The following is a 24,511-nucleotide window of genomic DNA, read 5'->3' as shown; positions in this document are numbered from 1 at the left end:
CTGTGAAATTAATGCTAAATGTAACTGCAGCTGTTACCAAGTAGTTTCCACAAGTGGTTTTATTACTGGTTAGATTTTACAAATTCTGATATTCAAACAGACTTTCACCTTAAAATTCTAAAACAACAAAGCAACCAATGAAGGGCATAGGACTATTCAAAGTAACAAACTCTTGTAACATTTTTGCCCTTGTTATAAATATACAGAGAGAAAAAGAGAAAAATGGACATGTAATCCAAAGTACGTAGATAAAACAGTATATAAGGCACATGGCAGTCTTTGAAAATTACAGAAGCTTTAGCCAACTTAAATTAATTGCTGTTTCCCTTACTCAGTCCACAAAACTGTACAGTTACACAAATGTTGTGTTGCAGATAGATCTTCCAAGTTATTCCTCAGTCCATAATCTGTAATATCAGAACAATACATTTCCTTCTGTTTTCAGGAGAGATCCTAAGTGTGGTTAGTCAGTTGCTCAAAGCCTCTATTAAAATACTCTTGGAATTTAACTAAGAATAATTTCTTTTTTAAAGAAATTATTGAGAAAGAGTCATCAGAAAAGATTTGTGAGAGTTGTCTGTGAAGGACTTCGAGATTCATGAACCTCAAGACTTCCGGGTACTGACGTCAAGACAGATGTCACAGTAGGCATGGTAGGGTTAGTCAAGTCTGTTAAGGTAGTGGGAGTGCTGGATGGACTCATGGAGGCGTTGGATATTTCTGAGGCGGGTCCTGATGGAGTTCCTGCTTGGAGTGTGGAATCTGAAGTCTTATCCACCCCTGTGTTTTCTTGACGTAAGAGGTTCCGTCTGAATTTGGCTCGGGCGTTTTGAAACCAAACCTGAAATAATTTAATATAATAGGGTAGCATTTAAAAAACAGCATTTTTTAAAAAAAGCAAAAGACACAAATTCAATACAGTCTCAATTAGGTGTATTCTTGTATTGACTGCATATCAGTGGAACAGCTCACTTTGCTACAGTAACTCCACAGGTTGTGTGTCCAGTTGTGTGAAGTATTCTCTGCTTAGCATGTAAAGCATTTCTGTCTGGCTTTCCCACATTTCTCTAAGTAAACAGACTGTGCACTGGGATATGAAGAGGACTGGGGATGGAGGAGAGGAATCTTGCTTTCCAGGCAATGGAGAAAACCGTCTTAGGGCTTCAGTAGCCGCTGTGGTTCTTGCGCCTACCCCCAGCTCCTGAGAAGTATTTGTCAGGATGGGAGCGGAACTGATGAGACAATGTGTATAATCTTAGATCCAGCAGTGCCAGCCATTTTTTGGTCCTCCATCCCTCCTCCCATCGTGCACTGCAAAGGATGTAGAGCCTGTGCATGGCATCCTGCCCTTCCCCTCGCCCCAAACAGCTCCTCTACAGCTCCAGAGGTAGCAGAACTTTCCCCTCGCTCTAAAAGATTTGCCACTCTTTCTCCATGAAGCCTTCCTCTCTCCACCCCAAAAGTGTTTTGGCTTCACTCCCCGCCCCAGCCTCTCTGTAAGGTGTTTTCTCATTCTTTTGTTATGAAGGTATACAAAACAATCTGTATTGTACTAAAACATAATTTTAGAAGCAACAAAATCAATGTGCAAAAAGTGTATTTATCTGTATGTAGCTAGAACTATATTTATCTATTGTATTGTCTAGCTACTATCTTTCTGTCGATGACCGAGAGACAAAAGCGGCAAAGTTCATTTCCTAAGGCTAAATTGCTGAGGCTTCTCTCCAAAGGTAATAGTGTCTGTCCCATTCCTAAAGGGTTAGTTTTAAAATAAAATACTCTGCTAGTTTATCTCAAATTAAATATCAGTACAAATATATTAAACCCCAAGAATATTTCTATCAAATCCAGGTACAGAGACATATCTCTATTAAATTTTAAAATGGCATTAAAAGTCCTGTGCTCACGCTGATGCAGGCAGATACCGACCTTTTAATACCAGACACTCAGACATTACTGGGATAATATATCGCCTGGCTCTGATCTTACAAAGTGAAGCCCGACTATTTAGGTACCACAGGGTCTCAAGTCATTGTGTTTTATCACCTTTAACTGACTCTGTCCTGCTCTCACTGAGCTCACACTGACTTATTTCAAAGTGAGCAGCATCAGTCCCTGTCAGTCTAGGTGCAGAGGGCCTTATCGTTCTTTCTGCAGGAAGTCTCACAGAAGGGGGCTAAGAGAGAGGAGATATTGGTAAGGGTGTCCTATCACAACTTTCTGCAAGATCGTCTGTTGTGAAAGAGGGGGTGTGCAGAGCCCAGGGGTCCAGAAGGAAGACAGAGCCATCCACACAGAAGTCTTATGTGTCCCCGCAACTCCCTAACAGTATGGTCCTGCTGCAACTTGGGCAGCCCTGGGAATCCCCTTTGAGTGGAATCCCCACCACACAGAGGAGAGTGAGGTGTAAAGATAACACACTCCTGGGATGATGCATGTGCCCCAGCCTTCCATTCCCTCCCCTGGCCAATCTATTTCCCACGTATGGATCCCCAGAACCAAACACCCTCTGTGGGGCCCAGGGAAAGAGGGGGTGCTGATGCAGACTCTCCGTTCTTCAGGGAAAGAGGGGGAAATCCATGTGAAGAGGGGTTTAGGTTTGAACTCCAAGGAGTGGGGTTAAGAACAGACGGGCAGCTTGAACATGAAAAAATTCCCTTTATCCTCATGTGCAACTCCTACTAACGTTTTCTAGAGTGGTACACGTAGACCAAGCGTAGTCTATGTCCATTGGTGCCCTTGCTTGTGCATCTTAGTGTTTTTAATATTTAATGTTGGCATTCCCCTTGTTTAAAGGGACACTGTCAAGTAGTTTAGGCTCCATGCATAGGTTTGGTATATTACAATCAGAAAAAAAAACTATCCCAAAAAATTATTATTAGCATTAACTTTTTTAGGGTTCCTTAAAGATGTCAGATGTATTATTATTATTTAGTTGTTAAGTGCCAGTGATGTGTTCAGTACTGGGCAAAAACAATGGAAAGAGGGTTTTGGCTTAAACCTTCACCTGCAATGTCTGCCGTTCCCAGGCCCTGATTCTGCAATTAGATCCATGCAGGCAGAGCTGTAGGGCTCTGTAAAGAGTGCAAGGGTCTGTCTGAGTGATTCCAGCTGAAGGACCATGAACCATGTGTGCAAAGAATAAAGGTGAAACAGATTAGTCTATTTTGATTATTCAAGCTGAGAGTATGTAAAAAACAGCCATCAGAAATGATGAAAAGTACACTGGGAATTTTTAAATTTGTATGGGTTTTTTCATTTTAAATAATATACATTATTTGTAGTACCAGTATGGGAATTTTTATTTTCAAATATATGTAATCTGACAATGTCCCTTTAACAGCAGGAAACAAAGGTAATCAAAAGTTTAAAGAATAGCCCTGTCAAGGCTGAATAACTCAGTCATTTTATAATGAAAATAAAACAGCCAAAGTCACCATTTCACTAGTTCCGATCAAGTGCACGTCATCCCCTGACTTCATCCTGATATTTGCGAGAGACATACTTGCACATACAGAAGAGGGCCAAGCCCCTCATGCTAGCAAAATTTCAGTTTCTAAACATGAAGTAATGTGCTGGTTAAAACAAATTATAACATTTCTAAAGACATTAGAACTACTTTGATCTTCCACCCTACTCCTAAAGCCCAATGGATGATGCTGCTAAAAAACCCACTAGTGTCTCTAAATGTCTAATTTTGTATATAAGTTAGTGATTTGGAAAAGAGAGAGGGTCAAGCCTCTTAGTTTGTATGTATTTCCTTCCATCTTCCAAAGTCATGAAACACTCTTAATCAAATCCTACCTTCAGCTGCTCATGCAACTACCTGGGAATGCTACCAATGGGAGTGCATACACATGGAAAGATTTTGACAGGGTGCATTTTCCCTTTATTATGATTCATTCCTATTAGCATTATGGGTAAAATATACCCCAACATCTTATAGGTGCTGTCTAAAAACGGGGATAATTCCTAACTCCCTCCCTCTCCAGGGTGTTGTAGGGTTAACTGGTTAATGCTTATAATATGCATTAGGGATGCACAATGACGAGTACTAATATTGCTACTTAAAAAGCTTCTAGATGTTGACTGTACTGAGATTCTGAAAAATATTTAGCCTTGTGTCAGAAAAGAATAGCCTCAAACAGCTACCCCCAACAAATTGTATCCAAGTCTGTGGAGTAGATTTACGATGTGAAATATTTTCAGCCAATGTTTTTATTCAAGGAAATTGAGAGAAGCAAAACTATTGTTTGTGTGAGCTGTTGGTAATGTGGGCTTGCCTTGCACTATGTGTCATCATTTATATCTCTGCAGATAGGATGTAAAAAGGCTACCAAGGCAGAATTCTCCACTCAGCACAGCGGTGGTTCTGTTTTAAGCCCACTTTGCAGGTTCAGGCCCTGTACCAATAACAGGGCTACATTAACACAAGGAAACAATAACACAACTGCACATAACAGTTGCAGAAGGGCTCATCTCACACCAGTTAGATAATCAGGAATCTGATCTTCAGTATTTAGGAATAAATAAATAAATAAATAAATAAATGAAATCACAACAATGTGGGAAATGTTTAATGTCTCTTCGTTCAAATGCATAATTAAAGGTCTGAACTACATGAACTAAAACTACCACTGAAAAATAGAACCAGCTATATGCTTAACCACAAATAATACTTCTCTATTTGAGTTAATGGTATTGAATAGCTATGGATGGACAGCTAGGCAGGATTGTCCAGTGGTTGGGGCACTAGGCTAGGGAGACCTACGTTTAAGTCCCTGCTTTCCACAGATTTCCTTGAACAAGTCACTTAGCCTCTCTGCATACATTTCCATATCACTTTCTTTGTCATATCATCTTGACGGTGTGTTAAAGAGATCCTGAATATTAAGGGCAAAATCCTGTTCTTACCTGGGACAGCAGCATAGAACAGGGTGGGCTACTGCAACAAGTTGCTTGCTGCTCCTCAGAATAGCATGTATTCTAAGCTATTGGGAAGAGAGGAGGTATCTGGACAGACCTCTACCAAGCAGATTACATCTCCTTGAGGTTATAGATGGCATGGACCAGCTCATTTGCCAGTCCTCCTCTAGCACTCTTTAGTCTCTATGAAGGATCTTACCCTGCTACTTGCAGGGAGGAAAGAATCCTTTTCTATCTTCTCCCCTTCCCCTTCTGCACTATGCAACAAAGGTCAGAATCTAGGCCCTAAAAAGGAACATATTGTGCCATTTATCAAAATTTCCTCCTGAGAGCCCCCTTTCCTCATACCACCTGCAGAAGGTGTTAGATGCAAAGAGCTGTGGGGTTTTCCTCCCTCTTCTCGTTTGCTGGGGAATGAACCTAAAGAAAAGTTGTTGAATTCCAATCAACTCGTTCACATGTTCTCACTGTGACATGCATTAGGTATGTGAATGAACTTGTAGATCAAAAGGTTAAAAAATAAATAAAAACAAACAGAAATAGCGGAAATTTATGGAAAAAAGTTTAACATAATTCTGATTTAGATACTTCTGGGAAATAGTCTGTGCATCAGGAACAATCATTTAGAGAGTAGTATATACACGTTCCCCTACCCACTACTGCTGGCCATGGATGATTGATGACTCACTACAGACTGAGCCAAGCTCAAAGTCAGGTCTTCCAAGTGTGACATCACAGACCCTGAAGAATCTGGCCAAATATTCCACTTGTCGATCAGCATACCCACCCATGATATGTAGTCATGGGACTGATGTCCATACAGTAAAAGGACTATGGCCAACTCCTGGTACACTGGAAACTAATCTGTGTATGCTTAGGAAGCTCACCAGTTTCATTACAAGTGCCACAAGGCTTAGAGACAGCTACTTCTCTGTTCATCAACTGTATGCAGGCTTATATAGAGTTTCTATTAAAAATTACGTATAAAGAAAGAGAAAGATGTTGAAGGCAAAAACATTGTCCCTGGGCAAATCAGCATAGACCTAATCTTGCAGAAAAGAAGGTAAGTTTACAGACATGCCTGGCAATAACACGGGCAATGTTTGGAATTTAATACTACTGGAACATGTCCATGTATGTCTGAGAGTCTGTGTGTCTTCGGTACGGAAGATCGATGAAATCTGATGTTGCATGGTATAGCTCAGTAGTATTAATGAATGGCTTTGAGTTCAATAAATGACATGGACTGGATATCAAACTCTTCAATTTAAAAGAATTAATGAACAGCACTGTGCCAGGAGCTAACAAGCATGACGAGACTTCCCGAGCAAGGAGCCACCTTGCAATTACTGTAAGTAAACTTTCAAGTTTGAAAATCATCTCCATGGCCACAGAAATCTAGCTTGCTTCCTCTCACTGGTCAGTTAAAGTGCAAATTGGACACAGAGGCTCTAAAACTCTGATCTATGCAAGCCAAAAAGAAAGTGCCCACATCATAGCCCACATTCATTTCCAACATATAGCTTGGAAAGGTGGATTAGAGCAATTCCACCACTGGCAGAAGAGGCCATAAGCATGGCTGTATTAGGCAAAGTGTCACTCTGAATCCCTTTCTTGAAACACTACTCCACTATTTCCCATGGTCCTACAGGTCCAGTCCTCTCCTCCTTATTGTCCACCTCCCACAGTGCTGCCAGCAAAGCAAACCACCTATGCCACTGTGGGAGCAAGATGACTGATTCTCCAATAACATTAGCAAGCTCATAAAGAAGCTGAGTGGAACTGCAGGGGGCTGGACAGGATGAAAAGAAGGGCAAGCATTCAGCACCCAGAAATTTCAGTGGTTAAGTGTGCAAGACAGGGGTGGAAAGAATAGAGCAAGGGCAAAGAACCAATGACAGAGGGATGTTGAAGTGGTGGCATTCACAGCGTAAGAGCGTTGGAGTGAGAGAACTAGGGTGTAAAAGGGAAGGAAGGAATGGGAAGAATAAAGTGGGAAAAAATTGAAGGGCAGAGCATGAGTAGAGAAAACAATGGAGAGGGATGAATGCTAAGGTTGATTCAGCAGGGATGGGATGAGAGAACAGAAAGATGGTGAGAGAAAGAGACAAGAATGGCATATGTGACTCACGTTGCTAGATGCACTATGGGAAGGCATTCAGAGAGCTCTGTGATAGGTGAAGTACAAGGAATAGAGAGGAGATGATTAAAGTGAATCAAAGTGTGGGGGGAAAAGAGAAAAGGAAAAGAGAAGCCAGAGAAACAGGAAGAAAACGGAAGAGAGGAAGTAGCAGAAGGAACATGGAAACATGCAGAAAATCCTTTCTTGTCAGGCACATATGGGAGCAGCTGCTGCAAGAGGCACCGATTCAGGCATTAATAAGTGCAAACACTAGCAGAGTAGGTATCTGTCCCACTGCACTGAGGTAGGGCCATAAAAACAAGCAATGTCAAACAGCAGGAAAGATGTGCAAGAGAAGGAGTCACGGTAATTTTGTCATTACAGTTTTTTTCCAGAGGAACCCCAACCTCCACTCCTTTTTCTCTCTATCCACCTATCACCACAAGATCGAGGCTGACTCCAGCGAACTTATCTTTTCTCTTAGCACTGCTTTCTGCACCCCTTCCCCATTTCACTGTGAACTTGCCAAGGTGCTAGCGTTTCCCCATCGTTCCCTGCCAGGTTTTGTCACTGTGCCTCATTTGGTTCCGAGAAAGGCTCCGACCCATTTCCCCACAAACTCCACACAGGCTTTTGTTTACACTATTTCAGAAGGAGGATCTAGAGCTCCTGAATTCCCAAATTTACCTCTGGCTCAAAAGTCATTTTGGAGAAGAGCCCACTAAATCCAATTTGGTGTAGCACAGAGTATAGATTTAGATGGAGCTGAAGGATCCAACTTTCCCACCTTTTGCGTCCCATAAATATTCAGAGGGAACAAGTGCCTTTGGGTCAAGAAAAATCCAGCATTCAATGGAAAAATGTCTTTAAAAATGAATGAGAAATTAACGTGTTTTAATCTTTGAAAAATCTATCTATTATTCACTTCAGCTACAAAGCCAAGATGTCCGATCTGTCCTGACTGACAAAATAGATCAATATTTCTGTTTAATTTTTTTATGCAATTATTCATTCATAGTGACTTCTAAACTCCTATACTGTTATTTACCTAGAAAAGGAATATGATAGCTAAAATCATTCACCTCTCCTTAAAAGAATACTGCAGGAAAAATGCCTGGCAGATGTAACTAACTGTTTGATAAAAATAAGCAAGGCACCTAATTTACACAACTGTGCTCTAAAAATTAGAGCCCAAGATATATTCCTCTGCTAGGCTGTAAAGAAATGGCTTTTCTCATACTCTCTGGGATTACTTTACGCATCACAGAGGGTACTAACAAATAAGAAAAATTTGGACATTAGCAATATGTGGAGGTATTATCCACGGTGTTTCAACTGAGGCTTGTCAAACCTGAGATTGATATTTTATTTACTGCTAAAGGCAGAAGTCTTTGCTCTTCTTACCTGAAGAACTCTTTTGGTTAGGCCAGTTTTCTGAGCTAGCTGTTTCAAGTCCTTGGCATCAGGATTGTGGTTAATAGCAAAATAAGACTTCATTGTCCGCAACTGGTGGTGTTTGAATGATGTCCTCATGCGCTTTGTTTTTTGATTACTGGGGTATTGCTGGTCTCTATCCAGGTGGTCACCATCGTTCTCATTGCAACTTAAAGCTAAAGACAAGAAGGAAATGGTTGTGTAAATCCATCACTCTGTGACCAGCATTGTTTGCAAATCATCTGAGTGCAGCAATTAAAAGAACATACTATGGCATGTGTTGTAATGATAGAAACCCTACTTGCCTTCCCCTCCATTCCTGCATCCTTCTATTCTTCCCTTACAATAACTAATCTGCAAGAATCCTCACCTGCATCTTTACTGCTTTTAAAATGTCAGGTCTCTTTCCTTTTTTCTTTTCTCCATCTCCACACATCCATTCCATGACTTTCTGTCTGTAGGACAGTAGCTGTCCTCAACTCTGTAAAGTGTTTTAATGCACTTTTTATCACGATAAATTGCATTGTACTGTACACAGACAGCTGCTAAATAGAGTCCACTTAAATCTTGATGGAACAGACTAGTTAAAATTATAATTATTTCCTCCATCAAGCTAAACCCTGTAGAATACAAGAGAGACCATTAAATAAAACACTGTTAAAGGAGTAAAGTTTGTGTGTACAGACAGAAAATTACAACTATAATTTGACTAGTTAAAGAAATAAGCCTGTTAAAATATGTCAGTAGTGCGCCAAATCAAAAATATACATTTTAAAAACTATTCTCTGTATATTTATATTTCATTAAAAACAAAATCTCTTTAAAAATAGTGGTTCAAAGAATCAATTTTCCACGTATCCATTTGAGATCATTTAACAAGGCTGCCGGATAGATCTGGAAAAATCAGTAACAAGTCTTGCAAAGAATGTTTAGGAGCAAAGGAACATTACGATAATTACCAAATAGCACTAAAAGTTGCACGCCAAGCAAAATATTCTCATAAGCCAAAGGTATTATTTTGATTTTATACATGCATACAGTAAACCACAAAAAATCCTCTTAAAATAACATTAAGGATCAAGACTAAACCCACAAGAAAATTCAGTGATACGCCTGGAAATCTGTTCTGACGTTTTGTCATTAATTCACCCCTCTGTGCTCAGGTACCCGCAATCCCCTTTTTCAGTTTTTTTAAAAAGTTTTGTGTTAAAACAGGGAAAAAATCCCTGTAATCTTCATTTTATACTCTCCCTTGATAATTATTCATCCACTCTACCAAAATGGCTCAAAAAAACCAGATAAATATGTATCTTGGGAGCCATAAAATGTGAATTATTGATCCAGCTGTCCAAACATCTACACACAGGTTTTTAAAATAGTCCATCATTACTGATCCAATACAATGTAATGTAGCAGATAGCTATGGCCTTATTTCAAATACAGTTTATTTATCAAATTGGAGCTGTTCAGTTCCATAGAATAAATACAAACTTTAAAAATCAGGTGTGGAAACAAATTTAACAAAATGTTCATAATATGCATGTGTGTCTTTTGTACCAATAATAATAAATATATTCAAACATTATAGAAAGCAATTAGTCAGCAGGTACAATTAGTCAGCAGGTACAGCAGGTACAGTGATTGCTTTGAAAACTTCAGCATTTCAGACTTTTAAAGCCCAGGACATATTATGGAATAAGGCTTGAAAAATTTCAGTTTGAAAAACAAAGGCAGATTTGTCTCACAGACATGTAAAAAGCATCCGAAACCTCAAAACTTCTCTCAGTGTTTTTTAGACTCCTATAATTTAAATAACTAGCCATATATATAAATCCTTTCCAGGCTAACCTCATGCCAAGTTTCAGCAATGAGGGGCATTTTTTCTGCTGAGTTTTAAATTTGATTTTCTCATGGAAAAACTGACAGCACCTGAATTTGAGGGAAAAGGAGACACAAAAGGAGACAGCAGAATGCTGCACTTATTAAGCTGAATGGAACACTTTAGAATCTTCTTCTGGCTTCGTTGGGTACTGAAGTCTGGTTGCCAAACATGGAGTCACCCTTTGTAGTTCAGTCTCCCTCATAGTTACATTCTCCTCCTCAAATAATGGTGGGAAGAAGATTATTTAAAATTATATTGCTCAGGGAAATTGGTGCTATGAAAAAAAGGTAACATAATACATTATTTATTATTGTTGTTTAAAGATATTCACTCACAGAATTGTAGAAATTCACTCATAGAAATTAGAGATGGAAAAGACCCATGAGCATCATCCTAAATCTTTTCTAATCTCCCAGAGGTGACAAGTCAGTGATTGATTATGAAAAACATCAAATTATTTTCTGAAGAACCAAAACCTGTTTTCCTTTCATTGCATGATATGGGCTCTGCACTCTCCAGTGGAGCAAACCCCAGGATTGCAGACAGCGTGAGACTGAGGACCCTGTTTTTTAACATGTTCTGTAAAAAGCTATGTATGTTTGTGGTCCAATATAAAAAATAGCAATTCTAAATCCTCTCAGAACAAAATCCCAGCTTGCCTTCAAGCCTCAGTTAGACACTGAATCATTTGCTCTTTGAAAATATCCCATGTGTATTATAACCTGTTTCTCATCATTTATTTCCCTACCTCTTCTCCCTACTCACCCAGTCCCCAAACAAAATAAAAACAAAAATGTCCCATTTGGGGCCTGCAGAACTATTGTCTCCTTTAAAAAAAAGGAAATGGCACAACAGAAGTTAGAAGTGCATGGGGGTGGCTGTTGCTTACTCTTGTTATGCCAGCTGGATGGATACCCCTCGTGATGCTTAGCCTGAGATAGACATTTCTGATTAGTGCCAATAGCCATTCATATTGGGGTGTGGTACTTAGGATTCCATCTTTAAATCAGTCTATTGTATTCGGCCAAAAATTATACATGACTCTCCCAGAATCTGGATTCCCTCCCAGGGTGTGGGTAAAAAGATACTCAGTGGGCAGAGGGGAATTTTCATGGGGATGGGGAGAGCAGGGGGTCTCCTATAGAATACCTCAGTGCAAAGAAATAATCCTGTAGATACTCCCTATGCACCCCCTCTCCTTTTCAGACACTTTTGCTCCTGTTCTTTGTGTGCCTTCCCTGTGTATCTCACAGAGGATCTGTTAGACAATCCAAATTCCAGGTTTCCTCTCAACTGCAAGCTGAGGGCTTCCTGCCATGAGACAAGTTCAGAAATGGAATTCAGTGAAATGCCAGTCAAATGGGAAAGCCTTAAATGAATGAGACTAGTGCTTGGTTCCCACTTTGGGGATCAAAGAAACCCAGATGGGCACTGAGTCCCTTTTTAGCTCCCAGAATGCACACTTAGCCCAAGCTATCCACTGTGCCCTCCCTCTCAGAGCCTCCACCAGCCACCGAACCACATTCATGCTGGCCATCATATCCCCCTCCCTATGAATCTCTGGCTGGCCACTCTGAGTAATGACTAGTCCTACACTCCCCCCATTAAACCAGCTCAGGCAGCTTTGCCAGCTATTTGAGCCTGATGATCTATGCCAAAAACATTGGAATTTGGTGCTAAGGAACAGAATGTACTCCACATATTAATGCAGCAAACTGCCTGGTACAAGGATGACAGGGAACAAAGAAAGAAGGTATTGTTATTATAAACTATATTTGAAGAAGGAAACACAGAAAGATCTTTCCTATGCCACCCTGCTCCTTAGATCCCACCAGCTGGGGTTCAAAACAAACCTTGCACTAATGTTCAATGTGCTGCTGGATGCAAGGGGCAGAAGCACTTCCTTTGACGAAATTTCCTCTTTACTTTTGCAGATAATGTTTGACACGTTAAACACCAAAAGGAAAAAGCAAACCAAATCTTGGCGTCAAGAGAATGATGAGATAAGAGACATGTGGTGGAGGCATCAGCTCTCCCCTCTCAGTGGCTCAGTGACCTGCCGGGCTTTTCCCACCTGGAAGACCAGGAAGGGAGAGCAGCAGCCGCACTGTTTGTTGTCTGAGGTAGGTCTGTGGAAGGGTTTTGTATCCTTGTGGGGGGTAAAAAGATGAGAATCCTCCACTGACTCATATCACCTGGGACATGGAGTGGGTTGGATCTCTCACCTACGCCAGAGTGGGGGACGGACTCTTGGGTCCTTAATAGCAACTGGAACAAAAAAGGGGGATTTGGATCCAACTTCTGTGCTCGGGAGGAGGAATCTGGGGCACTTGGCACAGGGAGTGTGTGTCCCTCCCCACATCTGTGTGCACGGAGTAGGGGGAGACCACATCTCTGAGGTTTCAGAGTAGGGGACCCAGGAGCTTCTTCCTCAGCCTTGAAATCTCAAGCAGAGCTTTTGGGAACACAGGAGACAGGGGCTGTCTTGGGGGCGGGGGAGATTACAAAGAGTGGAGCGAACTTTGTATCCCTCCCGCAACCTGCCAGCTAGAAAGAAAGCTCAGGGCTCTGTCTGGTTCACATTCCTTCACAGTCTCACTTAGCGAAACAATCCCAGGATCCCTCCCTAGACCTCAGAAGCAGAGCTGTGAACACGACAGTGGCAGATGCAAGAGCAGGGAAGGGATCTTATCTCTCCTCTTACCAGAACCAAAGGGCACCTCGTGAGGTCTCGGTGCAAACCCCAGTGAATTGCAACCTGTGTGACTCCTCTAGGGGGAGAAAGAGGCTCAAAATCGGAGTAGCTGCCGGAATAGCTGTATGTTGGGGGAAAGAGAGGGAGGAGCAGAGGGGACAGGCCTAAAATGGGGGGAGAGGAGAGAACAAAGGGGTCCGGAGGAGGGCCCAGAAGGGACAGGCGTACAGCGGGGGAAGTTTCTCTGGGAGAGGGGCCATGGTCTGCAAGAGGAGGGAGTGAGGGGTTGATCAGGGCCCCCGGTGTACGTGTGCAAGGGGTGCCCCAGCAGGGAGGAAAGGGGGATTTGAGCCCCCTGTGGGGGCTGCGGCTGGGGCGGTGTCCGGGCCCGCCTCCTGGAGGGGCTGGCTCGGGAAGGGTTTTTCCTCTCAATTAAGCCAACTGAATGAAGCTAAATTGCTGGTGCGAGCGCTCAGTAATTCCCTGCGCTGGTGATTACCGCGGCCAGCCTCCCTCCAAGTCCAGCGCCGCGCCGCCCGCTTAGGGCCAGGCTGGGGCTGCCCGGGCCGGGGTCATGGGCTGGAAGCAAAGCAGAGTCCCTGCAGCGTCTCCCCTCCCCTTCCAGCGCTGACCTCCCTCTGTCCCCATCTATCCCCTCACACTCTCCTCCCACCTAGCCCTGGCCCCGATGTGCGTACAAGCAGCCTCCGGCCCGGCCGCCCAGCCTTCCCCAGGTCCCTGGGTAGCAGCGCAGGAGGGAAATCCCCATTAGTTCCCTCTTTGCTGGGACCACATTGGGTTTGGTCCCGTTCCACTCCTAAGAGGCCTCCTTGGGAAATAGGCGCAATTCAGCGGGAGCCGGGCGCGCAAGCCGCGCCCTGGCTCTCCAGGAAGCGCGCAGCAGGTCCCCAGCCCCCTTTGGGGTCCCTGGGAAGATTCCTCGTCCGTAGCTGTAATCTCCCATTGGAAGGGCCCGCTTCAGGGATCGTGTCCCAGGTGCTAGCCCCAGCAACGCAGGCTCCCCAAAGTTGTACCTGCAGTTACGTATTTGACGGACTTTTTTCGGACTAAATACAATAAACAAAATACTTTAAAAATAACCCCAAGCCAAGCCTGAGCTTACGAAGCCCATCCGCCGGGGAGGAGAGTGTGTTTTTTCTCACTAACCTCCTGGAAAACGTTCGCGCTTGAGAATCTCCAGTTTGTCTGGCTTTGTCATTTCAGTGGCTGGGAGAAATCTTTCTTTAATTTGTCATTTGTGGTTTGATTTTTGTGCAGAGGGAAGAAAAGCGATGGGAGAAATTAGAATAAAAGAGATCGAACAAATTATTCAAAAACTTTACATGCTTTTTATTTTATTTGTTTGCTGGTTTATTTGTCTTTCCAGTGAAACTTTTGGTTGATAACAGAGAGAGCCAGCGCCAGAGACACTCCTAACTCCCCCGAATCTTGTTGGGGATTGAGGTAGGGGGGACAGGGAGGTAAGAGCAAAAGACTCTTTCGTTGTTGCCTGGATTCATCAAAACACCTCGCAATCTCTACATTTATTATTTTAATGCTTGTTCGATAGTGAAAGGAAATAAACGAACTCTAGCGCTGCGGAAGTCCAACCAAAGCGAATCTAGGGATAACGGTTACCGCTTTAACCTAGCTCAAAAGCCTTTTCCGTTTTACATTACTAACAAAACAAACAGAAAAGAAAAAAAAAACTTTTTCACATGTGCACACCTTTCTCAGGAATAGCTGTCCTCTCCCATTGTTTCCCCAACCCGAGATTTATGTCTGCGCTATATATTTAACCACCTTCCTATTGATAGACTTTATATCCTCCAGAGTCCAGCTAGTAAAGGAAGAAAATATTTCTTAATGTGGGACTCTGCTCTTCGCAAAGATTGTGCATTTTATCAGTCTGTGGGGCCCTTGGTATGCACAGTACATCTATCATTTCTAGGGATATTTTAGTGTCTTCACGTTAAAGGGAGACTAGATATGAATGAATAAAATATTCCAGGCTGTGGGAGGTTCGGGGTCCAATTCACAAAGGGAGTATTTTATTCAGAATTCTTTACAGGTGCTCCTGGGTTCAGCAAGCTTTCAGCCATTGATTTACTGACCTAAAAACCCTCTCAAACTCCATTCCAACAAGTGATAGAAAAAATTATGATCATAGGAGCAACTCTTACCACTTACCAGGAAAAAAAAAGGAGAAGAAGAAGAAGAAAAAGAAAGGGAAAAAAAATCTTTTTGAAGTTCAGGCTTCCTTCTAAGCTATTTTCCACTTGTCAGGCTCTATCCACATCTAAAATCCTTCAACCATTCCACCCCCCTGCAAACTGGGTCTTGTTTGAGTGGAAAAAAGAGTCAATCCAATTTATGCTACAGATGAAATAACTGCAGTTTACCAAATAGTTTATTTCTAAACTGCGATCAGGTTTTAGGTGTCTCTCCCCTCTCCTCCCCAAATTCATGTGTGTGGTTTTATTTTTAAAAGAATGCGATGTAGTATACACAAACCCCAATTGGCAAGAAAAAGAAAGAGGGGATGACAAATATTGTTCATTTCTAGTGCATCTCTCAAAGTGGAAAGCAGTCACACACACACGTTAAAACACGTTTTCTTTTAAAACTTGCGAAGTCGTACACTTTGCAATCCGTTACTTGTTTCATTTTAAAGCAAAGGACAAAATGGGTAGATTTCCAGAATCTACTTCCTTTATAGTCACTTCAGTTAAGAGATTTTGTTTTAATCATAAAATGGTTTAGCAAAAGAAGATAAAGCCTTCCCAGGGAAGGTTGTTTAATCTGCAGTTTCACAATCAACGCAGAAATAAAAAATAAAATAACAACCGGAGAGTAATTATTTTGAAAAGGAATAAAAAATAATTGCAAATAAAAGTGGTGAGTTTAAGAAGCCAAGGAGTTATAGGAGCTATAATGCTTTTTCAGGCTGCGCACCTATCCAGGACAGATGCTGACGGTTCGGTTTACTGCTCCTCTGAATCTGAATATCTGCCCTACATAGGGAGACAGCGGAAGGACAATTTAGGCTAATACCTCCTAAAAGGATACCATTTTAAACGTGAAACTCGTGTTTTCTATATATTTTAAAGCTCGGAATGAATCTGAGGAAAACGCCATATACACTTTTCAAAGCATAGAAGGACTTTTCCTTCCCAAATCTCTCCAATGGCACTCCCATTGACTTGTGTACATTTTCCAAATTATACAGCAATCGGTTAAACAAATTCCAAGTGGCAAACAGTTCCTGAAACCTGTTTGCCAGTTAAAGTTGCGCCTTTCCTCCTCGTTATTTTCAGGCAAACAAGTAATTTTTGCACATCCATCCCCATTGTTCCCATCCAAGTTGCGCGCAAAATAGGCGCAGCCTTAGCCGCATCCTCCACTCCCCCTGACCCCGATTTTCAAAAAGCGCACAATCTACAGGGCTGCGAGATCTCTAGCAGATGAGATTTTCACAAAGCCATACACTGCGCTGCCATACACAAGTTTTTCTTGATTTATTTCTTCTATTTTTCTAATATTGAGTAGTAGAAAGTAAAGCGCTGCCCAGAGCAGCGTATTCCAGAGATTTACGAGAGAGGGAGTTTGCAACAAACAGCAGCAACCCGTACGTTTGCCTGAGGGTCCCATCTCCCCAAAAAGTTCAAGGCAAAACTGCACCACACCCCCACTCCCAGGTCATGTATGAACGTCAGACCAGACAGAATTACAGTCTGCCAAGCAGGACTGAAGGATTCAAGGGCTGCGAAAGAGGGGCAGCACTACTGAAAAAACTGGCAAATGCTGACTCTTCTTCAGTGTCTCCCCTGTTTTACAAACATCTGTTGGACACTTGATCTCAGAGTTTCCAGAGATTTGTGTCCAGAGAAAACCTTGTTCCCAACACATCTGCTGGAAACACTTCTAATAGAACTGAGATCTAAATCTTTTCCTCTGCACAAACCCTTTTCTATCTCATCCTGGATCCACAAAAACAGGAAGATAAAATAATTCTAACATTTCTGTTATATACAGGCCACAAATATACATTATAGGAAGAGTAAAGGAAAGAAAGAATTTTCTTTGATAGGTTGGGCAGCCAATTAGAATGCCTCTGCCTGTAAAATTACAACACTGAGGTGAAGGGAAACAATCTGGGATATTAGCTATTGAAATTTAAAGAACTGGAGAGCCAGGGGTTTTTGCAAAGACACAAGCTTGTCCCGGGACCCAGGTCTGTTCCTGCGACCCCTTGTCCTTGCTGCTGATCTCAAATTTGGAGTAGGGGAGTTGTAACTTGAGGCTAGTACATGGTCAGAATAGTGATTTTTTAGTTCTTTGAGACTTCTATAATTCACAGTTGATGAACAAAACTCCAATCAAACTGGTCACCGGGCAAACAGTCCAGGGCTTGCCTGCAAACACCTGCTTTCTAAAGACAATTCCTCAGACCACCAGATTGCGCTACGCATGTGCCTAAACATAAAAACGCTGTACCCCCACACCAGAGTTCCAGCACAGCCCCATCTTCCTTCCTGTTCAGTTCTCAGTGACATCACCATGTTGGTGTGTTTTGTTTTGTTTTGTTTTTTACCCTCCTCTTTACCAAAGTCTTTGGTGCAAGAACTCAGCAGTGGCAGAATAATTCACCCAACAGCAGCCTTTAAGAACTAACTACTAAAGGAAATTCACAGCTCTCTGAAGTGCTAATTTACAATATCTGGTTTCCAGATTTTATTTCAAGCTACACTCGTCTCCCTTTCCCCCCCCTCCTTAACCAGATGACCTTGCTTCAAAACATTTTATTTCCAACTGAAGTGAAAAATGCTAACATAGCTTCTGTAATTGCAGTTTGACAGCACTTGATCTCAATAATTATGCCGCAGCTAAACTATTATTACCAATTTAAGCTAAAATAACGAGAAACCCCCTTAAAGGGGAACAGAAACAAACCATCAGCATTATTCTTGGCGGGGAGGGGTCTCTTACCTGCATTGTAAGCTGCCAAATCTGCCCCAGGCCCTGGGCTCTTCCTTTTCCTGGGTCGCCCCTTCTGGACAGTCCCCACGCCGTTGTAATAAGGCAGTCCCAAAGTATTGGCAGAGCCCGCTCCCAGGGCTGGGCCCTTCCCAGCGGCTACATCCGAGTGATTGAAATGCACCTGGTACTCCCCCTGGATGAGAGTCTCGAAGTGGAGGCGGCAGTACACCAGATTGTCCTTCATGCCAAAGTGGTCGCCGGTGGTCAGCATCTTGTTGCAGGTGGTGCAAGTAAAGCAGTTTAAGTGATATACCAAATCCCTGGCCCTCATGACCATTTCGGAGGCGGAGATCCCCAAGTGACACCTCGCACATCGCTGCACCGAAAACCTCCTGCAAAACAGAACCGCGACAGGAAACAAATGAGAACCGCAATTCCCCTTTTTAATCACGGATCTCCTCACTACCCCCCTCTGCCATTCGCCGGTAAAAGCTTAAAGATGTTTCTCTTCTCCGGCCAGAAGGCTTTATTCAGAGCAGGCTGGGCTTCAGACCCCGACCCCTGGATGAGCAAGGATCGGTGAACAAGGCAGTAAAGTTTGCAACGTGGCCTTTGTCTTCCAGTGCCCTAAACTCTTAAGACATTCAAGCCGTGGAAAGCCGTAAAACCAGCTATGGCTCTGCCAGGCCAGTCCCGGGGGGCACCTCTGCCTGGCTCATGAGGGCTCTGGTTCGCTGGGCATCCATTTCTGCTTCCCATTGAGCAACAACCTTACTTTACACTCAGCCTGCCACCCCGCCTCACTTCTGCAGAGACAATGCAGCGAACCCCGCTCGCCCCCCGGGCCGTGGGGCAGCAGGGAACCTCTTCTGCTGGGGCTGCTCGGGAGACCCGAGACAACAGGACGGGAACTGGGTCTGACCCTCAGCTTGGGTGCCAGGGGAGAAATTCGGCATTTTCCAGCTCGAATCGCCCGGCACCATCACAGCTTCTTCACGGAAACCCCGCGTACTAAATGGAGAAATATCCTCGCAACTAACATTTCCCGCCCTTCTTTGAAAACGGAATCAAGTTATCCCCAGAGCCTGCCACTCCGTCCACCCTGGCTGGCGACGCTCCTTAGACCCTTCTCCAAGGCTGGCTCCCTGCAGCTGGGGCTCAATGCCATACCCCCTTTACCTGGGGGAGGGGGGACCCTGTGTGCATTTAAAGTCATACTGGAGGTGCGTTAATTCATTGTCATGATTAACATTATCTTAATATTAATTGCCAAGGGTTGAGAAGAAAGCGAAGCTGTATTTCTCCTCAGTTGTTTCGTTTTGCCGCAAAGCGTGCAGGGCACCGAGGGAGGGGGCACGTGTCCCCAGCCCGCCTTGCTGGCAGCTTCGCTGAGTGGATTTCGTGCCCAGATATTGGCCCATTCCCCCCGAAGCCTGCAGCCTGTCTTGCCTACCTCATTACCCCCCCTCTGGATGGAGACGCTCAGGGAGCCCATAGCCTGCCCCGCCGGGAGGGTCTGCCCAGTACCCCTCTTCTGCAGTTTGCAGTGGGGTTGGATTTGGTGGGGGGGGGTATCAGAGCCCCCCCGCTCCCTGCACTGGGGGAGGGGCAGTCCTTACCTGTAATAATCCTCCTTGCAGTAGATGCTGCCGTCCTTACTGAAGCATGTGAGCTCGGACTCCAGGTTGAGTTTACATTCACAGCACTTCAGGCAGCGCATGTGCCACTGTTTATCCACTGCCAGGAGGTAATAACGGTCGGAGATCTTTCCCCCGCAGCCGGCGCACAGGGCAGCCCGGTCACTGCTGATGGAAGGCATGGTCTGCTGGGGGGAAAACAATTGCAGACAGTTAGTGACAGAGGGAGAAACCCTCCTGCACCACTAACCCCCCCTCCCCCTAGCCCAGTTACCATCAGGGCTGGGCTTCTCCTCTTCCACTCCAGGGGGCTTAATAGAGAGACCAGGGAAAAGGGGGCTCCGAGGAGTCCAGCCCCTGCCATCCTGACCTGCTTCTCCTGCCCTGGGAAAGTGAAGTTTCCTTAAGATTTCCAAGGCTTAAAATATCTGCCCCCTATCCCAAGCGAAGGGACGTGGTTGTTGGCAGAGGGGATAGGATGCGAGAAGGACATATTACAGGGTGAGGGGGAAGGCCATCCGGGTTAAATCTAATAAATGGTCTATATGGACTGGATCGGCCAGCCCCAGAGCAAACGAAAAGGGTGCTGCAGTGCAAACTAACAGTCACAATAATCATACAGCAGGGCAGATTGCAGACAGTTAATTTGAGATATCTATACCTGAATATTTACATAGTGGCGACACGGAGAGTGTATAGTAAAGGCTGAGTGTGTATATATATATATGTGTGTGTGTATATATCTCTGTGTGTATATATATATATATATATGATGAATTACAGATCCTGGCACTTACAGAGTTATGGAAAGAGCTCTCTGCAAATTGATTCCAAACAAAATGCATTCCAGCTCAAAGCACTACACAGATGAGTCAACAGAGCTGCGGAGGAGAGGAACATTACTAAATTCAAAGCGTAGAACGCTTTATCCAAACCACCACATCGTCTGAAATGTGCAATCCAGAAAACAGGGGAAAGAACCCGGAGCAGAGCATTTTAGGTTATTTTAGCATTTTACGTTATACCAGGATAAAGCTGGAAGCAATAAACGAAATGTAACCCCCTATATAATTTAATAGTTTAGTATCAGATCACAACCCAAATCGAAACTTCCTTAAAAAAAAAAGCAACTAACCAACTTCCACTAAGCAGTGAGAAAATAATGGTGGAAACCATTGAAACCAATAGGAAAACATCCTTATTTGTTTTATCCTGGATCCTAAAATAATATTCAAGTGGAAAGATAAAATGCGAAGCACTATTTATGGCCGACCTTGCAACTGGCTTTTGTACATTTCCCTCTTCTTTTGCTATGCACATGGCACCTAAACCTCCCTGGACATTTACTTATTGTGGGAAAAAAACAGATCTGACGGATATAATTTTCCCCCTTCAGCACCTTAAACTGGTGCGCAATGCAAAAAGAAAGAAGACAGCTAAAAGGGGAACAAGAGAATAGAGAGATAATGAAGAGAATGTCTCAAAATATACTAGAACTATCCAGTAGCCCAACTACACTTGTACAAGCCACATAAATCCTTTGTGAATAGCCCAAATGCCTATATTTCAATGACTCCAGTCTCTGAATTTAGATTTATATGAAAGTATAGCAATGTATGGTCTGCTGTCCACACAGTTCCACTGTTTATGTCTTTAAAGAGTTAACCGAACCCTGATTAGTGATCGTTTTATAAGCAAAAGCAGCTTCCTGTAAAGCCAGTTTAAATAAAACAGTATTTTTCTGCTTTGTCCTTCCAGTGACATGAATATTTGGGGACCCAAGAATGGTGCTTAAGAAGTTAATAGTCTAAGCCACTGTTTATAATATTTTACTTTTAGATACACACACACACACACACACACACACACGGTGGCTTACATATATAAATGTCATAACAATTATGCCAAGAGAAACCAATTGTCTAATTCAAACACTGTTTACCTGCAGGGAAAAAAGAAATCAAACTTTTCAAAAGAAAACTAAAAATATTTAGGGCAGAAACCAGGTACGAAGGCTCTCTTTATAGCCGTTATTTCAGCCTTAACCATACTAATTGGCAGTTATTTTCTACTCAATGCTGACAAAAATAATACAACATGGAGAAACTTAAAAACAAATTCGGAAGGCTTTTCTCGTGCACATGGCCATATCAGCTCTATAGGAAGAGGGGTATTTGACCTAAATACGGATCTTTTTGCCGAGCAAGAGTTCTCATTCCTATTTAATAAAAAAAAGAGGAGACCTCCAAATGTTGAAGGAATTGAAAATCTCTTCGATTGATTTTAAGTTAGTTAACGTCATTTAGAAGGAATACATTATTTTATTTAGCAGTAACTATTCCACTACATAAACGTAAGAATACATAAATATTATAAATCACCAGATACAAAATGAGCCCTTGAAAAATATTTTAGAAGGGAAAAATTTGTGTCTTCGTTCGTAATAATTAAAATTCGTCTTCTATGTTTGTCGCAATGTAGCGAGACCAGATTATATTTGTTATTATTAGGATAGCAGTGGCGGTAGTAGCAATAATAACGGATTGTAACATTGCAACTAGACGCGCAGTAGTGACTGTCTCAATGAATTCATCCCATCTGGGAAAAACAGAGAGACAGAGATCCTTTGGTGCTTGTGGTTTTCCTTTTGCAGACAGGGTGCTTTCCCTTCTCCCTAAATCTGGCTTCACCAAAACGTTAACTACATGTCGCCCTCTTCCCAAAAACTTTCGGAGAAGGCCAGACAGGCTGTGGGCAGGGAGGGAGGAGGAATTCCTGGGCTCTTCCAAAAGGCTGCGGCTGCTTTATTCCTGTTCTCGCAAGGGCAGTGCCTTTCAGTTCATCCCTCCAATACTGTCATTGTTATTATTAACCATTATGATCGGATACATGCATAGCCCCTCGATTTTATTTCACAGTTTTTAGGTGCGTTTATGCTTATTTTTTGTTCCTATTTAGGCGTCTTAGTTATTATTCTTGCCTACGTTTCCCCCTATTTATTATTGTTCAGGGAAGGCGTTATGGGGTTCGTTATTTTTAGGGAGTCGAGGGGGTATCTCGCCCGCTCTCTCGCCTCCTACCGTTTCGGTCTCTCCCCTGTCTATAGCCGAGCTGATGGCTGGCGCTTCGCTCTTGGCTCTCCGGTCCATCTCATCGATGACCCCGTGCATCTCTGAGCCGGACAGGCTGTGGAAAAGCATCGCGGAGGAGGAGGCCCCGAGTTGCGGCTGCAGCTGACAATTGTCGGGGTCCCTGCAGGAGCCCAGCACTTGCATTAACCGGAGCCCTCCCCCATGCATCTAGCACGGCCGCCCCGTCTCTCGTCGGGCTCCGGACTTGCCACCCAGCCAAGCTCTCCGGAGCTCAGCGCAGGCTCCGATCCGAGGACTTCAGGGGGGTGAGGGGGCAGGGACGGTTGGGGGGAGGGGGCAGGAGGGTTGTTGGTGTTGCAGGCTTCAGGGCTTGGATCTAGTCCGTTGCGTGGCCCCGTCACATCCCTCTAGGAGGCTTCTTCAGAGCAGGGCTCATCGCCCCCGGAGCAGTCCCAGGCACTCAGCGCTGGCCCAGCTGGCAGAAGGCTGGGCAGGTTGGGGGTTTAATACAAACAATTAAGCCATCTTCTGTGCAAAATAAATGAGAAAATAACGACAACCCCCTACATTGCACCGTGCAGAGCCAACGAGGAGAGCGCCGGGGGCAGGGGAGCAGCAGCCGGAGAGGAGCAGGCTGCTGCCGCGGGGAGCTGGGGCAGATGCCAAGGCTGGGCACTCACAGTCCAGAGGGCTAGCAGCAGGGGCAGCTCCGGGGCAAAGTTTGCTCCTTTCCCCGCTCCTCCCCCAACCCCCTGGATCTCATTGGGAAAGGGAAACCCGGGGGAGGGGGGGTGTGAAGAGTGGGACGGCCACCAGTGGGGATGGGCGCTCTGCAGCCCCCGTCTCCCCAAAGCCCCCTGGCCCGTGCACCCCAGGAGCGGCTGTGGCGCCCTGCTGTTCCCAGGAACATAAGTTTGTGGCGGCGCCGCGTGAGTAATTGGGGCGGGGGGGGGGGAGCTGCTGCCGCTCGGCGCAATCCCTTGAAGTGCGAGAGGCGCTTCTGCAGTCCCAGCCCAGCGCAAGGCTCCGCGCCTTTTCTACAGCCCCTCTGACATCATGTCCTGGCCCGCCCTCATTGGCTGCAAAGCTCCTGGCCCAGGCCGCGTGTGCTCGGGATGGAGGCGCGGAGTGGAGACGGGAGAGGCATGGCCAGGGTGGGGTGCGGGTGCGGGGGGGTGGGGAGAGAGCTGGAGTTTTCATGCTGTTGAGGCTTTGCTGCTATTTTCCCACTTTTGCAAAAAAAGAAAAATAATGCTTCCCATCCTCTTCAGACCCGTCCCTCTAGGTCACTAACATCTGAGCACGTGGGGGCCCAGATACTGGGTAGGGATCCTATTCTTTGCTGCAGATCCAGTGCTGCCTTGCCCGGCGCACCCAGAAGAGAGAGTGCTTGGAGCAGAGAAACAGCAGCCACTCAAACTCAGATCAGCATCGGTAAGAAGACTCACATTAACTAACTGGCAACACTAAATGATTTATCTGTTACACTGGCTGCTGCAAGCGGGATATATCAGAGTGAACTGCTCCAAGGCAGGAGGCTCAGGAGGCCAAGGAACGGTTTACACTCAGATCATCTGATCTGAAATATTTAAAATTCATTGAATGCAACCAACATTATTCACCCTGCTTCTTAAACATAGTCATAGCTAGACTATTGTCACTGGTGCCATTAAACTTCAAGGAGTCTCTCACAAACTGATCCTTCTCACTTCTCTTACTTCCAAGCTAACTTTAAGAAAACTA

General features: G+C 44.1%; 1 protein-coding gene across 2 annotated transcripts; it reads right to left on the bottom strand.

Moving 5' to 3' along the window:
• Positions 1-553: 553 nt before the first annotated feature.
• On the bottom strand, positions 554-22,879 carry LHX2 (LIM homeobox 2). 2 transcript variants are annotated; one of them, XM_077835985.1, is made up of 5 exons: positions 22,757-22,879; positions 19,659-19,861; positions 18,049-18,431; positions 8,453-8,658; positions 554-841 (listed from the first exon to the last, which is right to left on the bottom strand). In XM_077835985.1, the coding sequence occupies exons 1-5, from the start codon at positions 22,874-22,876 to the stop codon at positions 554-556; spliced, it is 1,200 nt and encodes a 399-aa protein (XP_077692111.1). In that variant the 5' UTR covers positions 22,877-22,879. The 2 variants fall into 2 exon arrangements, with proteins under 2 accessions (XP_077692111.1, XP_077692110.1); XM_077835984.1 differs by having other exon boundaries at positions 19,659-19,913; positions 22,800-22,876.
• Positions 22,880-24,511: the final 1,632 nt, after the last annotated feature.

This window comes from Eretmochelys imbricata, chromosome 16 (assembly GCF_965152235.1).
Source record: "Eretmochelys imbricata isolate rEreImb1 chromosome 16, rEreImb1.hap1, whole genome shotgun sequence".
In the NCBI taxonomy this organism is placed as follows: domain Eukaryota; kingdom Metazoa; phylum Chordata; order Testudines; family Cheloniidae; genus Eretmochelys; species Eretmochelys imbricata.
This window is presented reverse-complemented; position numbering and strand designations above follow the sequence as displayed.